This window comes from Seriola aureovittata, chromosome 13, assembly GCF_021018895.1.
Source record: "Seriola aureovittata isolate HTS-2021-v1 ecotype China chromosome 13, ASM2101889v1, whole genome shotgun sequence".
Classification (NCBI taxonomy): Eukaryota; Metazoa; Chordata; class Actinopteri; order Carangiformes; family Carangidae; genus Seriola; species Seriola aureovittata.
In genome coordinates this window covers 16,557,738-16,575,499 of record NC_079376.1, presented here as the reverse complement: position 1 = coordinate 16,575,499, position 17,762 = coordinate 16,557,738, and the positions used below count along the sequence as shown (strand labels likewise).

Genomic DNA, 17,762 nt, shown 5'->3' with positions numbered 1-17,762 from the left:
GCTGCCCCTGCATGGATGGTGTGTGTGTGTGTGTGTGTGTGTCAGTGCTGAATGGTAATTTGTTTTTCATGTGACACATCAGACACTTCAATATAAACATTTATATATTTATTATAGTTTACAGGTGTTTCGTCATAAGCAAGAGGTCACTCATCATTTTGTTTCTGTTTTTAATGCATTACTACCTACGAGCATCCAATTAACCAAATAAAGGCAGTTTTTATTTCGAGACCATGACACTGTCTTGCTCATGATCATCTGGACATGATCTGAGTGCAGAGATCCACTCTCAGTAAGGGTAACAGCCGGACTAAAAATGGAATAAAGCAGTAAGTGGATAAGAATCTAGCCGGTGGCCCCTTCCGACCAGTGGCTGCCGCCTCCCGTCACATTGCTCATTCCCCTCTGTGTCAGAAGGCTGTGAGGAGCTGCAAATGGCCCTTTCAAAACACACGACAGCTGGAACACAGGGCAAAGGTGACCGAGGCAGTTGGGGGAGCACAGGGAGGGACAGGAGGAGGCAAGAGAAGGGGAGGGAGGGAGTGGGGGGCACGAGATGAGCAGCTGCAACCTCAAGCCCCTGTTTCTCCACTGTGCCACAATCTCTAGCTTTAACAATTACAGAACAGACTCAGAGGAGTGTGGGTTTTTTTTCTTTCAATATTGTCTCAAAAACTTAAACTAAGAATGCCTTTTTTTTTTTTTTTAACTTCTGTTCTCAGAAATCACCCTTCCTGTCCTAAGACGATTTGAGCTAAAGAAAACACAGTGAGGACTTGGTGTGTTCTGGAAAAAACAAAGGCACTGGGTGATTTGGTGCCAGGGAATTCCACAACCCAAAGCAGGATTAGAGAGAACAGTCCTTAAAAGTTCCCAAAAGACCACTGACCCTCTAAATCACAAAGCGTGATTTACAATTCTTTTATAGGTTTGGATAACCTCCACAAATACCAATTCTTTGTGACAAAAAAAGGTGTTTCTTTTTTTTCAACCACAGCAGATGGAAAAAAAAAAAAAAGACAAAAAAACCTCTGGCAACCTTTTTGGGAGGCTTGTTAAATTTACCAAACGTTACTTACAAACTTTAGAAATCCCATTATCTTCATACTTCCGAGAAAAGCAAATAGTTATCAAATAACACATTTAATTGCAAATTCTAAAGATTATCTTCATAAAAATAACAAATATCATCTAAAACTGTGTTTCAGTTGTTTCACTTGTCTACTTCCTTCCTTTTGCCCTACTTCAGGATTGAACACACTGAAAAGTCCCCTCCCCCCACCCCCCCACCCCCCCACCCCCCCCCCCTGTCCACGGGACAGGTGTTTTAATAAGACAGCCAATTGATGTTCCCAGTGTACTCTGCTACTTGCTGCCGCTGTGTGAATTCACGGAGTAGTACCGAACTTATTGTGGCCGCGCGATATCGCGAGACTTGTGCCATTATCAACCTGCTTGACACACAGCAGCGCTGAGTGCAGCCTGCCTTGCCAGGGTCGGACTGGAGCTCAAGAAACGACAAGAAGCGAACATCTGGCCGCACATCATGAAAGGAAATCGGGGGTTTTAGGCAAAAAGACGACGAAGTGGGCGGAAGTAAATGTAAGTAGAGTGTTTTTTGTGCTTTGAAACGTAGAAAGCGAAAGTTAAAGAGTGTCCCCTCGCCGCTTCGTTCAGTGCAGTTGGCTTTTGCTGCGAGTTCCTCTGCTGTTTAAAAGGATCCCAGTAATGCGTTTCCCAACACGGACATGGAGCTCGGTTTACTGCGCCCGTGGCCCTCCGATCTCCTACTTAACACTTTTCTTTTTCTTAAAAAAGAAAAAAACAATCTTAACTTCTGTGCGCAAAATTTCCACACATGCACAGCGTCCTCGGTGGCATCAAACTTAAATATTCAATTCACTGGAGTTTTCTTTTTTCCCTTCTTTTTCTTTGCCATCTGCCTTTTCTGTTTTGAATTAACCCTTTTAAAAAAAAATACCCCACAGCTGTGTGCGAGTGTGCGTGTGTGTGTGTGAGTGTGTGAGTGTGTGTGTGTGATGAGTGCGTAAAAGGAGCCACAAAGCGTTTTATCTTCATCCGCGGTTATCGAGTGCAGTTTTCTGTGGTGATATATAACCCGAATGATAAAGGAAAAAGTTAGAAATTCGATGTAATCGTGTATCACTCATAGATCCGCTCAGTTTTGTAAGTTGTGTGTGTCTTCTTTTCTTTTTTTTTCTTTTTTTTTTTGTTGCACTGCGTAGCCCAGAGTTAACATATGGCATAAAGGGGAGCACAGCTGGAGGTAGCGTTTCCATTGCGGTGATGTCAGAGCAGCTGACTCCACAGCTTGCAGTGTAATTAGCAAACAGAGCAGCAGTTTACTCACTCCGCACTGCTCTTATTTTTTCACGCTAGCCTCCCTCCCCGATGGACGAGTGCTATCATTCCCAGCCACACTTGCTTGTTCCGTAAACACCGCTGTTTTGTGTGCGTTTGGAAACGCACCGGCGCGTCGCTATTCGCTAAATTTTGGGAAGCGCAAGAAGTAAGCTGACCGCCACCGACCCGACTACGTCGGAGCATTTGGATCCGTGGATCCGTTTACACCCGTGATAGACATGGGTGGGTGAGCGCAGCTCAGCGTGCCCCTGCATCACTGGAAAGAATGTAGGATATATGTTCTCAAGTTGGATAAAGTCGTTGATGGAGACATTTAGGTACACTTTAAACCTCTCTGAATTAAGTTTTAACATTGAGGGTGATTTTATGAACTTGTATTTAAGAGCACGGCGGGTTTAAGGTCATGTATGTTTGCTGACACTTTGAAATCATTTGCGTTATTTGGGCTGAAGTTATTATTTCTCACATTCTTTAATTTCACGTTTTTTTGGTTACTTCGTGTTTGCCTCTGACATGCGACCGCAGCTCGGCTGTGTCCTCCATTTCGCTCAACCAGTATCCTGTTTTTCCTGTTTTTCATCAGGTTATGAAGGAAGAATGGAGTTCCCAGACCATAGCCGCCAGTTGCTGCAGTGTCTGAGTCAGCAGCGTCACCAAGGTTTCCTCTGTGACTGCACTGTTCTTGTCGGGGAGGCTCGATTCAAAGCGCACAGAGCCGTGCTGGCCTCCTGCAGCATGTACTTCCATCTCTTCTACAGGGACCAGCTAGACAAAAGGGACGTTGTGCATCTCAACAGTGACATTGTGACAGCCCCTGCTTTCAGTCTGCTCCTTGAATTTATGTATGAGGGGAAGTTGGAATTCAGCACTCTGCCAGTGGAGGATGTCCTGGCAGCAGCCAGTTACCTCCACATGTATGATATAGTGAAAGTGTGTAAAGGCAAGCTGAAAGATAAGGAACTTTCCTCCCTGGATGAAAAGATGGGTGAGGGTTTGGGACTCAGCTGTCTGGACAGGGAAAATTCCTCAGATGGCGAGCTGCACAGTAAGCAGCTCATCCGGCGACAGCCCCAGACACCGTCTCAGGGGCTTCACAGGGCCCCCCTGGCAGAAGAGTTTGACATGGACAACAGCGAAGTCAGGCTGGCTGTCACAGATTGTGATAGGTCTGCACGGAGCAGGCAGAAGGCAAACGGTCACTCTGGCAGGTCCCCGGACCTTGTAAGTGTCAATTATGTGTCAGCAGAGGCCGAGCCCTGCGTCCAAACAGCTGGAAAAACAAAAGCTGATGTCAGTAGTTCCACCGTATCGCTGTCCCAGAGGTCCCGGGCTTCAGATGACATGGACTGTGCACTGGATTTGTCTTTCAAGCCTCTGTCTAGCAGAGATCCCTTACACCCCTCCTACGTCTCGGGACAGCTGGCCCTCGACAGCCAGCAGCAGGGCATTGAGCCACTTGTTAAAGACGAACACGACTTGCTGTCAGAGCAGGAGGACAGTGAGCCGACGAGCCCTGAGAGCCAGCGCTTTGGGAATAGTGCCAGGAGCTCAGTGGTGACAGGGTTCGCTGCCCTCTTCCCAGGCAACAACGGCTCCACAGCCGCCCTGCTCTCCCAGGAGGAGGACCTGATGGACGAGGAGGGGGAGGCCTGCAGAGGGAGGGAGGGCGCCCCAGGCAGGGAGTTAGAGGAGAGGAGGGGTAGGCTGCTGGGGGACAGCGAGGAGGAGGAGGAGGACGACTTGGCCTCTTCAGACATCTCCACCTCCAGCGGGGTGCTCCTGCCCCCGGGGCAACAGGTGTGTGTGTGCCCCCTCTGCAGTAAAGTCTTTCCCAGCCCCCACGTGCTGCAACTGCACCTCAGCTCACACTTCCGTGAAAAGGAAGGCGCTCGCTCCAAGCTGTCCCCCGATGGCTCGGTCCCCACCTGCTTGCAGTGCAACAAGACCTTCTCCTGCATGTACACCCTTAAGCGCCACGAGCGTACACACTCTGGCGAGAAGCCATACACCTGTGGCCAGTGTGGCAAGAGCTTCCAGTACTCCCATAACTTGAGTCGGCACGCTGTGGTTCACACACGTGAGAAGCCTCACGCTTGTAAGTGGTGTGAACGGCGCTTCACCCAGTCTGGGGACCTCTACCGCCACATCAGGAAGTTTCACTGTGGCCTTGTCAAGACTCTCGCCATTGGATAAAAACACCTCTCACCAGTGCCATGACATAAGACAGAATGTCTTTTCATACACTGAATACTACTTTTTCTATTACTGAACAATTTTTCCCATTAGTGTACACATGTCTGCAGATTGTTGGAGACATATCTTTTGGATTCTACCCCATGTGGCATTTTTCAAGTTAAAGATGTAGCAACTTTAAGACTGGATCCGTTTTCTGTGCTGGACTGAGTCAGAGGCATAGATGCTGGTCGGAGGCAGACAGTTGAAGGTGCACAGGCTGTTAAGATAAACATGGGTGCTGTGAAACTCAAGCTGGATCTGTGTGGGCGAAGGTGAACAAATCAGATGATGCACTTGTTTGTTTCTGTCCTGTTTGTGTCAATCTGTCGTTGCGTTTATTTGAGGAGTATGTTTGCTGAAAGAAAAAGCATCCTATGTTCATACCCTCTGGGTAGATGGGTGATGGCTAATCCTAACATATGTTAATACAATCGTCAGAGTAGGTGAGACTTTGTGCACATGGGAGATCAGAACCGTCCGTGAGTAGCAATATATGATTTTTTTTTTTTTTAACTCCTACATTATAATTATTATTTATTATTTGGGATTTGTTTAGTCCTTAACAAAGTAAACTATCATAAGGCAGCAAAACTAATGAAGTTTGACTACTGGAAGTATGATTATTATGAGTTTTTGTTTGATTGAAACGAACCTGGTTAGATTTTTATGTTGTTTATAACAAGAGACAAGCAGACCATTATATCATCACATTTCTTTTTGCCTTGGGGAGAGTTACCAGCTCTTTAGTTGCTAATGTGAGGGAGCGTACATCGATGAAACGGCCATGTAATTGCTCCTTTAAAAACAAGTTGTATAATCAGAGGAGGGATGGAAAGTAGTTAAAAGCTAATGCCTGTAACACTGGTGCCTACTGAAGTTCTCAACACTTCACCTAGTGTACTTACTAAAAACAAGAATGAGATATATTGCCATGTGTTCTTGTCATATTCAGTGACTTTTTTTAAGGCCTTTTCAAAAATCTGGATTGCACTCCACATACCAGGTGGTAACAAAGGTAATGGTCTACACTGGAATGCCAACTGATCCACGAGTGTCCTTAATTGAATCATTTACAAGAATGTAATAAAAACTATGTAAATCAAGTTCTTGTCAATTAAATGTTCATTGACTCGTTTGGGTTTAAAGGCAGATAGGTGCCAGTAAATTACCTTGTTATTTCCTGGTATGGCGTAAAAGGCTACACTGACGCGGTGTTTAAGGCGAACCCTCAGCAGCCAGGGAGGGGGGAGAGCGGGAGACAGGTGGATGTTCAGTGCTTTGTCGGCGCTGTTTGTTCATCAAAGCTGTGTCATTCAGCTGAATCTACTGACTTTTCTTTCTTTTGAATTAACTTTTTTTTCATTTTTTTTTTTTCATATTATTGTATCTTCTTACTGTACGTGTGTATGTTACTACTGATGAAGCTGGAGCCTTTAGTGATGCTAAAGTCCTGGAGAGAATCTTCGGGCAGGAAATGCGTTTCTTCTGTCTGTTCACATAGATGCTATATGAATTCTTAACAGGGGGTGTAGCACTAAAAGTTCATGATATTTGTCTAATCTGTCCTGAGAAGACTTGATCAGAATTTATTTATTAGTTTGACTTGGTTCAGGGTTTACTGTAGGTGTAGTTCTTATTTCTATAAGCTTGAAAGACGTCGCGTCTTGCCTAGCAATTTTGGTACTCATTAACTGGTATTGGGGCTGTCTGTTTATTTCCTCTGTGCAAATCAAGTTACTGTAATTGTATTTTAATATACCGTGTAGAAACCTCTGCGAGAGATTTGTCACATGGAACATAGAGAAGCACTTGTTTTTAGCATGCATATAGTTCCAACACTATGTCTAGGCTGCTATTTCTTACTATTTGTATATTTAATGTAAATATATATTCTATTTATCAAACTGTTTTTGTTTCTCCGTGTTACAACACACGTAAGGTCGAGAGAGAGAGAGTCAGGTGTCTTATTAAGGCTGCAGTCTCTTAAAGTGTCACGTCTTCCCCGAGGAGTTTGATTCCTTTTTTCTGTATTCAAGGCTTGATTGGACTCCGCCTCACTACAAATCAGAGCGGTTAATACCGCTCCGGCTGCTGTTCTGCCACAGGAAACAGTTGTTCACAAGCACAGCCACACTGATACGGCATTGGCTACCTATAGAAATGAGACAATACAGGCATTGTCCCCCCCCAACCCCCCTCCAACCCACCACCACCAGGTCCCAGGTAGTTCTCAAGGGATCATTGTGTATCTCTCTCCTAGCTGTGGGGAGAAAAGCCAGTGCAAGTCTCTCTTTGCACTTTTCTGTATTGAATGGAGCCCTAGGAATGTGAGAAATGTATTTAGCAAAGGGAGACCAAGGAGACTGTAAACAGGTGTATTGTCTGGAGGCATCAAAGAACAGCCCCCCCTATCCCAGCATGCAGTAGATAAATGCTTCATTGTTCCTCTGCATGGAGGAGTACCACGGTGATTTGATTGCACATCTATCAAGAGAATATCAGAGTTTTGTTTTCAAAGTGCTAGATCGAGGAAAAGATTGCTGAGATTAACACGAAATATCTGGCAACTGTGACGACGGAGGTCAGATGTAGGTGCTGACTACCTGTGCGTTTCGGCACAAACACCCTGCGGTGTTCTTTTCTTTTGTCTTTTAAGTTAATCACCAAGACTTCTTTCAGGACACAAAAATGAATTCACATGTGATTTCTCAGCATTTGTCACGGTTTGTCAGCGTTTTTTAAGTGGAGAACGCCCAAGTCAAGAAGGAAACAAACCATTTCTCTCAGAATTACATGCAATATGTTTTCATCTACTCCCTGACCTGCACTCAGCAGTGGTGCACGAATGATCAAGGTTTGCTTGTAATTTTTCAAGAAATGTACTTTGGCTCCCTGTTTACTTGCACAAACACTCCTGTTGTTCACATGACAGGTTAATCACTCCAGTAAGTCATCAGAACAAATAGATATATTTCAGAGACATAGATGTTACGTAGTGTTAATAATGTATATTTCAATCCGAACCCACAGGAATGTAGATTTTGTCTGTTTTTTGTTTTGTTAAAGGAGTATTTCTTATGTGGTGCAAGTTAAAATCGCTTGATTCTCTAATGTACATGTGTACAGAGGTAGACAGACAAACAAACTAATGATATGTAAAGAATTTCTTTCTTTTTATTGTTTGCAGTCTTTATTTATACCTCCAGGATGATCACCAAATGTGCCTTGTAGACACACGAATAGGTGTTGCATCTGGAGAAGGCCTTTTTCTATACTGTACATTTTTGCCCTTGACTGCGGTGTCAAAGTTCACATCACAGCAACAGTGGCCCACTGATGTGAAACAATTCACAGCTGTTGTTCCTGTTTTTTCTATCATATCAAAAATGTTAAACCAGACAAACTAAAAGTTTGAAGTCCATTTTTTTTTTTTTTTGCTGCTTTGCAAGAGATTACATCGGCGTTCTGAGATTTATTTGACCATTTTTTGTTTGTGACTAAATCTGTTTTTGGATGTGTTCAACTGAAGACAAGCAATTTTATGTTTTGGCTTTTAGAAGCCAGCGCTACTGGGAACTAACAGTCTGTTCCTCAGTTACTGTCACTGTTGAATGTGAAACTGAGATTTTTGATTGTTGACTTCTATGGAAACAGTGCTACTCTGACCGAGGGCTATGTTTGCCTAACTCATGCTGTATGATCTTTTTAAGTCTAAAAACGACTTATATACTGATACTGGAATTTTGTCCTCTGCAGGTTACAACTGTGAAATTGTGTATAATCATGAGAAATATTTATTATTGCATTTGCTTCTTGTGCAACATTTGACTGTCTCCGTTTTAATTTGGTAAAAAAAAAAAAGAAAGAAAAAAGCTTCTAAATGTCAAACGAAAATCTTTTTAATAGAATTTGTAGAAGTGCCATTAGAATTTAATATAATTTTTTAATAAGAAAGGTATATTTTATAGTAATCAATTGCTTCAGTGTTAGTGGTGTAGAGATTAGAGGACAATCTTTATGCAGAATTGACATTGCTTAGATATTGAGGCAATTTACTTTGATCTATAACTTGTATGTGCATTTTCTTTGTTTGCGCTTTTGGAGTGTGCTTGTGTGTGTGTGCTGTGGAAATGTGACAATCTTGATTTAGGTCTTTATTAAGATTATGCATAGAATTAAATGGAACAACTTTCTTTGTTTGTGTGGATTTCATTCATTTACAACTTCCTATTTTTTTCCCCCCACTCTCACACTAGTTTGCCACCGCAGTAGTTTATTTCGGGTCATATGTCATTATCAGACACATATAATCCTCAGTACAGGAGAATAACCTGAGAATATTATAGAAGAGCCCTTGTCTAACACACAGCAGCAACAATCGGGCAGACAGTGTGTGTGGGCAGCATTGCAATGTGTACAGAGACAACAGAATGTGATAATACTGCTGGTCTTACAGGCCCCATCCCTCTGAAACCATAAACTGAGCTCAAGGACGGAGCAATTTCAAGACAGGCTCCCATTGTTCCTGACCTGTTGCCAATACTCTCCAAAGGAGATAAACCTGGGATAACAAAGCCGGTTGAATTTGTCATGTAATTATTACTTAAACCCAACTTCATTAAATCGGCTTCAACAAACTTATCTACAAACACACACACATCTTTTTCTTCATAAACAAATATGTACCGAATGTGTGAGTGTGTCTAACTGAGGAACTTCATGCCAATTCACTAGACATTTTCAATGGCGAGAACTTTTAATTATTTCCCTGCTGCACCATGAAAGAAATCCAGCTGCTCTGCGACGTGATCCCAATGGGGATGTGCTCGGGTTCCCACCACCCTCCCCCCAATCCCAGCTCACCCATTCTGGGAACGCCATATAGACGTGGGCCGCATCCAACTGCCCCTGCCCCCCATCTATCCTACCTCCACCCCCGCGGCCCCTCAAACCACGGCCCCAAACCTCGCCCTCATCCCACCACTCTATTGTGTGCGTGGGTAGTAGTTCAGCCAGGCTATTGTCTGGCCCAGCTCCCCAGCACGTACTTTATGCACAAACAGACGACACAGCGGCGCTAGCCAGGCAGCTACAACATAAAGAAAACAATGTCCTCCCAAGATCATTCATAAACACCCTGAACAGCCCCAGCCAGCTCACAGTAAATAAGGGCCCTCTGCAATGCCGTGGCCACCTCACACTGTAAACATCCACAGCAGCAGGCCTCAGAGCGCTCACTGGCACCAACACCTCACATCTGCCTAACAGGATCCAGGGCTTAGACTGCCTGATGTGTGTGTGTGTGTGTGCGTGTCTGTGTGTGTGTGTTTCCTATGGACCAAAACCTTCACATGGAAAGTAGGGGCCATGTGATAGGGCTTAGCTGCAGGGTGACGAGCTGGGATATGTGCAGTGTAACTCGATGGTGTAATAAAACATTCCTCTCCGAGGCTCAAAGCCTGGCTCATTTGGCTGTGAGTGATTTTGTTTGTGTGTGTGTGTGTGTGTGTGTGTTTAGAGGTACTTGAGAGAAGTTGAGAGGAAAGTTGTAAGTGTCCACCACCTCAACAAGGCCAGCGGTGGGAGCCCTTGACCTCTGAAGGGACGGACTGCCAGGGACAGCTGGTGTGGCCTGTGTTTATTTATTTATTTCTTAACAAAAGACAGGTGGTCACACTTGAAAAGGGCACACAAACACAGTCACACATGCGCTTGTGTACAGACAATACACACACACACACACACATGGGTAGTTTTCTTTTTCTCTCTCCATATTAACACACATGCATATAGTTATCATCCACTTAATTTCAGAGGAGCCATTCTTTTGACTTTCAGAAAATCACACTGCTCCCAAGAATAAACAATAGTAATTTAATTCCCAATGAATAATCTAATAGTCTGGTGTGAAACCAAAAAAAAATCTCAACAAGTGACCATTATTGCCAGCTTGAAAGCCATACATCTGAAGCAGCGTTTAAGTTCTTCATCACAACCTGCAAAACCAAATCTGTGCAGTGCGAAGCAGATATCAATCGCTACAAGTGCATAAATACATATCAACTAGTGCTCTCATACTGGGTTTGCCTTTTTTGGAGTGGCTCGCCCTGACAGTGCCAAGACAGTGTGTCCTTGGTCCACTGTACAGCTGTCACTTACTCACACTCGTTGACGCATATTTATAGCAGCAGCATCACTGAGCTTGACGCTCGCCACACTCAGACCACAGCTGGTCCCCAAAAGAATGGGTGAAAGACAAAGCCACGTGCTCCCGCTGGCCGACTGCAGTTGGTCCTGTCTGGAGCGCTGTGGGTGATTATGTGGCCCCCGTCCTCCTCGCAGACACCCAGCCATACATGTACCAGGGAAAAGATGAGGGCCATTCGTGGGGTGGGGTGGATGGGGGTTGAGAGAAAGTACACCGTGACCTTTTTTTTTTTCTTTCTTTTTTTCTTTCGGGTGTCATGGATGGGGGTGTGCTGAAAACCATGGCAGCTGCATTCTCTTGTTTTGGGGGTACATAAACACAAACACATCACATCATTATCATCATTATTAACAGAGAGCAGAGGGGGAGAAGAGGCCAAGCATCAGCATCCTTCCCTCTACTGAGCCCACAATCAATATAGTAAAGATTTTGGACGACAGACAGGATTGTCCCATATCTAGTCTAATTACCTCCGCCAAGGAGGTTACGTTTTCACCCGCGTCTGTTCATTTGTCAGCAGGATTACACAGAAAGTAATGAGCAGATTTGCACTGAACTTGGTGGAGGGATGGAGCATGAACCAGGGAAGAAACCATTACATTTTGCAGCAGATCCGGATCATATACTAGGAATTAGAATTTTTTTCTCTGAAGTCTGGTGCATGTTGTTTGAGACTGCCTTGGCGGAGGTACGCGCTTTCTTACTGTCCTTTTAGTTGAAAATGTTTTTCACTCATAATTTTTCATCAAGCATCAAGACAGTGGAGACACATCACCACCAATATTAGCTGCTTTAAGTATTGAGGCAATAGCCTTGGGTCGATTGATCAAGCTGAAGGAACAGTGGTGAAAGGGGATATGAGTCATGAGATTGTATTCTTTGCAGAGAACACTCTTTTCTCTACTGTCATGCATTATATTATCCCTTTTTACCAAAGATCACTAAATCCAGGACTGATGCAATGATGGATCACAGGAAACCGTCTGAAACAACGGGACAATGACGTGATTTTTTTTTTTTTATGGTGCAAACAGAACTTCACATATTTCTCACAATGTTATTTAGATAATTAAAAAAACTCTTCTGTCAAACTCACTCATAGGTCGAAAAGCACATGGAGGATGCGCCGCTTGACACTGGTGCAGAAAATACTGATGACTAGGATCAAGTTTCTTTAACGGTATATATGTGCACATTTATATTTCAAAAACGAAGGACCAAAAATAAAGACAAATATCAAATTTGATGGAACTTCTGTATCTAATAGAGCTTTTGTTCTAATAATCCACTGAGGCTGCACATCACTAATATTTTCATTATCAGTGTATCTGTTGATTATCTTTAAAATTAGATTAGTTTAAAAAATTGCACAAATAATAAAAATGCCCATCACAAGTTCGAAGAGCCTCAGGTGACATTTCCAAATATCTTGTTTTGTTTCGCCCAATAGTTCAAAACCCAGAGATATTCAGTTTATAATGATTATAAACTGTGAAAATTCATAAATTCTGATATTTGACAGGCAAGAAATAGCAAATATCTGGCATTTAACCGATAAATGATTTTTTCCAGTAAATCTGTTCCAAATTAATTTTCTGTCGATCAACAAACTCTTTCATCAACTCTATTTGCTCATAATCCATCCACCAGATTTATAGTTATGAACAGCTATACAGGATTTCATAAGTGAATGAATAATTGAAGCAAAAATAGTACTGAAAACGTAAATGTCTCCCTTCCAAGTGTTTAATGTTCACCTCTTGAGTTCCTTAATGCCTTATCAAGAAATGTGCAGACAACTTGACGCCTTGCTCGCCAGCAGCTGTCTGTTCACTCAGCCAGAAATCAAGTGGTGCCCTCGGACACCAACTGCAGAGCTCCCCAAAGACCGGAGCCACAACTGGCCCACTGAGCAGGGGATGTGACTCAACAGCTCATAGGCACATTTGCAATAAGCTCCAGGAAGTGCACTCATCCAAGTTAATATCTCTAACACCATGCCATGTGATTGATTTCTATAAAGCAGCGCTGAGGACTTCTGCCACCAAGAACAATTACTCACAGTGTACAATACCTGACCCTGAAACCAATCATCATCAATGACGAGCTGCAGCCAAGAGAAGGTGAAGACTACATCGCAAGGTCATGTCCAGCAGGGATAATTGTTGCCAAAATGTCTAATGCAAAAGCCCATGGTTCTGTTCAAACCTCTGGGTCGTCTTGTTTTAATAAATAAATTTGATAGCAGATTCTCAAGGTCAGCGCAGAGTGGCTGCATTGGAATTTCATTATCATTGCCAAGCTGAGACAAAACTTTCATACTTCAACTCAAAGGTTGAGAAAGTGCCTCTTTAGAATAGTGGGATAAATTCATTCATCCACTGAGAAAATAGGGTTTGTGTATTACCATGAATGTGGCGCAGTCAGCGAGGAACTCAGAACCTAAGCTGAGTCCTTGAAGTGTGCTGCCATCTGCTGATGCAGCGACAACAAATGAAAACCGCTTTGTAACCTTCTAGGCAATTGATAGATTCAAATTTTGTTCAGACATCTTGTTTTTAAGTTGTGTAATAGTTAATGATTACAGTACTGTGCCCCTTGTGAAGTGAACATATAAATGACCATGTCTAAACATTTAGCTGAGTACAAAAATCTTTCAAGTTTATTTCAATTACTTTTGAAGTACATATATACAAGAATACATTTGGATCACATTAAAAAAAAAAAAAAAAAAAAAGATCAAAAAAAAAAAAAAATCACTGGTATAAAATGCAGTCTCAGTAATATCTCATGTGAGGCAACTACATACACAGTATGTTCAAGCTTAAACTCATGCTCCCTCCTGGTCCTCCTTTACACTGAGCAACTGCAGCAGAGCACTTCATCATATCGCCCACTGTAACTGTGGAAAAAACAAAATATTTAATATATCAACTGTACAGAAAACATCTTTAACTACTTTTGGACCCTTTACCGTTTAAAATGATTTCACACAAACTGAGTTTAGGTTTTAGTGTCTTACTCAATGGTACTTGGACATGTGGATAGAAGGAGCTGATAGAGATACTGGTGCAAAACATGATGTACAAAAGGAAATCAATTTGAAAACATTGTGCACAAATGCAAAACTTGAAATGATAATATACTGAAACTATGCTTTAATGTAGCTGTTCTATTGGGGCCCCAAGAAACAGTACTTACAAGGTAGCTTCATTCTAAACTCTTCATCTTTTAAGCATTGATGACTCTGCAGGCTTGAAAGACGAGTTTGCCTCTTCATACTCAAAAGATGAACAAGCAGCTATGTTGCTTTCCTGCTTCCTTCTGCTTTTTGTTCTCCGAAATTCACTTTTAGAACCCTGCAACTTACTGGAACTCCAGCCAAAGCTTATAAGAAACCAACAAGGTTCAGGGTTGAGTAGGTTCATTGTTTTGTCCTGTCTATTGATTTTTTTAAAGTGACTAATTTACTTCATGTCAAATACAATAAAACTATGGGACTTTTTTTGGTCCAGTAACATTGATGGACAACAAATACCTGCAGTACTGCAGTCCAGAATATATTTACCCACAGTATATAGTACAAGCACAAAAGAAATGCCTTTCACAGAACAGATGAAGAACAGCTTGTGTTGTATAAACACGTCTTTAATGCCAAAGAGAGTGCTTTTCCAACTGACACCTAATTAACCTCAGCATGCACAGTCTTTCTGTTTAGAGGAATCTAATGATACCTTGAAGTTGAGTTAGTTTAAAAAAAAAACAAAAACAAAAAACACTGGGGATGCACTGCAATGTTTATAAGGCCAATATTTTCCTGCCTGCATTAGCCGACAGATCATTTTAATGAGACATGAGACAAATTAATGTGCAGAAGAGGTGAAGCTTTGCAGACATGCCTAGTTTTTGAAATGTAAATTCTAAAGCTAATTTTGACCATTGTATTGATATAGATACTGATTTTAGTTCCATCAATGTTGAGGCGCTTTGGTAAATGGAGTGGGAAAATCAATAAAAATGTGACTTACTCTATGATGGTGCAGACAGAGCAGCAGTGGCTGGAGCAGCTTGAGCACTGACGAGTACAGGAGGAACACGCTGGACGGTCACATTGGGAGCATAGTGTCCTGGACCCCTGGCTCTTTTGACACACACAGCAGCCTGCAGGAGCCACTGGTGCACCTAGACGCAAAGCACACATCCTTATAGCACACTGGATGAGCATTTGGCAAAGCACTTCAGTTGAAAAAGTAACCAAACTGACCATTAAAAACTTGTGACAAGCCTGACATCTGCTGGTGAAAATCATAAACTGAACTAACCTCGGAGAACAGTCACTTATTATATTCTGGCCTTTACCCATTTTGAAAAGCTGCTCAAATTTCAGAAGAAATTCGCTTTCTTCTGTCAGTTTTGAAAGTAAAAACCCATGTGTGCTTTGTAGCCTGAAGAGATCCTTGTCACCCAATAAATTCATGAAAAGCCATGTGTTTGTGTTTCCTATGAATTACTTTAGGGGGGATGTCCTCAATGCTCATTATAGACAAGAGGAACCATTACAGCAACCAATAACTCTACACATGTGCATCTGGCCACATGAGTATTCTATTAACAGACATGAAAAATGTGTATTTACCCATTAATCATTAGTAAATATATGAGACTTGATCAAGGAAAAAGTTTGTCATTGTTAGCAACTGTAATCTCAAGTTCCATGAGATGTGTGAAATGTAAAATGTTTAATTTGTCCACTTTGTCAGTTGTTTGTGGGCAAGTACAACCTTTACTTGACATGGTTCATAAATTAGATTTACAAGGTTGTACGTTCCTGAGGACATGCACTCCTTTTGGTCTTTGTGAGGTTTAACTGGGGAGCGTGCCTCTGGTACTCCAAAGGATCCACTTTCATTGTTTCTGTCAGCATGTTTTAGAACGCCCTGCTGCTACTTTGGGATGCAGCTCATAACACTTAGATTTCAAGCTCAGTCACCTCACTAATGTACTTCCATCAGTAGATGTCACTGTTTTCACATATTTGGACTTTGTTTAGTGTCAGTCTCTCCTTTAGTGTGAGTCCCACTGAGGTTTTTTTTCCATTTCAGTGACTGCATTCTGCCCTATTATAGTTTTTCCACAGCATGGTACCAGCTCAACTCACTGCTGGTATCAGGTACTTATTATATTCCTGCAGATAGTACCCTCTCAATGGAGTGTTGTTACTAAAGTGGAGACACACAAAGCTATTGTCATCTTCAACATGACACACACGACCAATGGAGGCCATCTAAGGGAGACCAAAAGAAGAAACATGTGCACCTCCTCAATTGATCAAGGTGTGCTTTTACAGGTTGCCCTACTACAAGCATAGCACAATAACTAACAGAAATGTGGCAGGCTACAATAAGTGGAGTGCAGTCGCTTCGTGATAACACAGTAGTGATGAGTCTCCCTGACCAATCAGTGGTCTGCAGTGTTTTCACATCACCTTTTAGTATCACCTCAGCTCGCTTGGTGGAGGTGATACCAAGACAAGTGTCAGGTACCTGGTACTATCCACAACTCAAAACTACAACAAGGCAAGTAGAGTTGAGTTGTGCTGAACTGGTGCCATGCAGTGGACAAGAGCTAACGTATTGTGGACCCTGGCAGGCTACTGTTTTTGTTTGTTGAAGCAGTCTCTTGCAGTGTAACTAGTGGATTATAAATTCGATGATGTTTTGTTTGACACAACAGAAATGATTTTCCATGCTGTCGTTCAGGGTTGCCATTTCTGGACTGTGTCTGTAGCCATCCTTTCACTTCGGGCTCACCTGGAGTGGCATTTGCTCTCGTCAGTCTCCCATCATGTCCAATCAGTGTCTGTCCTCTCAGCAGTGTCTGGCTGCATGCAGGTGTCTCAGCTTGTCCAGGTGGACGCGGGTCTGTGCACTTTTCCTCTCCCGTCCATATTTTGCCCATCACAGCCTTGGCACCGGTAAAAAGCAAGTTCTTTGTCTTTTCTGTGAGGAAAAAAAGACCCACTTGTGAGTGAAATTACATGTGACTAACTCAGCTGCAGCTGGCTGCCCAGGGGCTCCAAGGAAGCTGTTGTTTACGGCACATTAAAGCCAGTCTGATTGTACTGTAGTCTTACTGAGTTGGTTCAGAGGCCATTTGGCAGTAATGGCAAATAGACCGTGAATATCTTGTTCGACAGTTGATGTACTTCAGATTTTAAAAGTTAAAAGGCCAAACTAATGAGAGGACATGAATTGTACATGACTAGACGTTTCATGAACACGAACAAATGTACCAAAACTGAACAATACAACTGTTTAAAGGATGCATTTAGGAAATTTGTATCCAACGGTCGCTTCTCAGGCAACGCTAACAAACATTTGTCTGCACTGACGCAGCTGACATTACAACGCAGCGCTACATCCGCTAACAGGTACTTACCGTAGACTTCTTGCCTGTATTTGTTCCCAAACATGCCGTAACTATTCAACTCTTGTTGCCCGACATGTATCTTGTATTGAGAGGAGAAAGTTTCAGGAAAAGGACAGGCTCTTTTCGGCATTTTAGCAGCTAAAAAGGTCCAGCCGCGAACCCACAGGCTTCCACACTTGTTTGTTGCGGGAAAAAAGCAAGAGGCAACAAGGAGCCAATCACACGCATTCTTTATTGTCACGTGGAAGCTCAGAGCCAATCTGACAACTGCTCTGCTGTCACGTGATGTTTGGCCCGCCATAAAACTTCGCCCACATTATGCTGCCTTCACGGGCTGTGGTGAAAATTATATTTTCTAATTTTCAATTTCAGCATTCAATAGCTGGTAGAAGGAAAAGTGTACATTTTCTCATCATATTGATTTTGACTAAATTAGTGGACATATATGAGATTTTTTTTTCTTATGATTTAAATTACTTACAGTAATGATAAATACAGTCACAAT

At 42.6% G+C, this 17,762-nt stretch overlaps 2 protein-coding genes across 3 annotated transcripts; one reads left to right on the top strand and one right to left on the bottom strand.

The window, feature by feature from the left end:
• The first annotated feature begins 1,327 nt into the window (after positions 1-1,327).
• zbtb42 (zinc finger and BTB domain containing 42) lies at positions 1,328-8,813 on the top strand. Of its 2 annotated transcripts, none has more exons than XM_056393976.1 (2): positions 1,328-1,602; positions 2,969-8,813. In XM_056393976.1, exon 2 carries the CDS (start codon positions 2,983-2,985, stop codon positions 4,576-4,578), a length of 1,596 nt encoding a protein of 531 aa, XP_056249951.1. In that variant the 5' UTR covers positions 1,328-1,602; positions 2,969-2,982; the 3' UTR covers positions 4,579-8,813. The 2 variants fall into 2 exon arrangements, with proteins under 2 accessions (XP_056249951.1, XP_056249952.1); XM_056393977.1 differs by lacking the exon at positions 1,328-1,602 and adding an exon at positions 1,648-2,702.
• A 4,732-nt stretch (positions 8,814-13,545) lies between these two features.
• siva1 (SIVA1, apoptosis-inducing factor) lies at positions 13,546-17,740 on the bottom strand. Its single transcript, XM_056393205.1, has 4 exons — positions 17,267-17,740; positions 16,639-16,827; positions 14,857-15,010; positions 13,546-13,730 (listed from the first exon to the last, which is right to left on the bottom strand). Exons 1-4 carry the CDS (start codon positions 17,556-17,558, stop codon positions 13,682-13,684), a joined length of 684 nt encoding a protein of 227 aa, XP_056249180.1. The 5' UTR covers positions 17,559-17,740; the 3' UTR covers positions 13,546-13,681.
• Between the last annotated feature and the right edge of the window lie 22 nt (positions 17,741-17,762).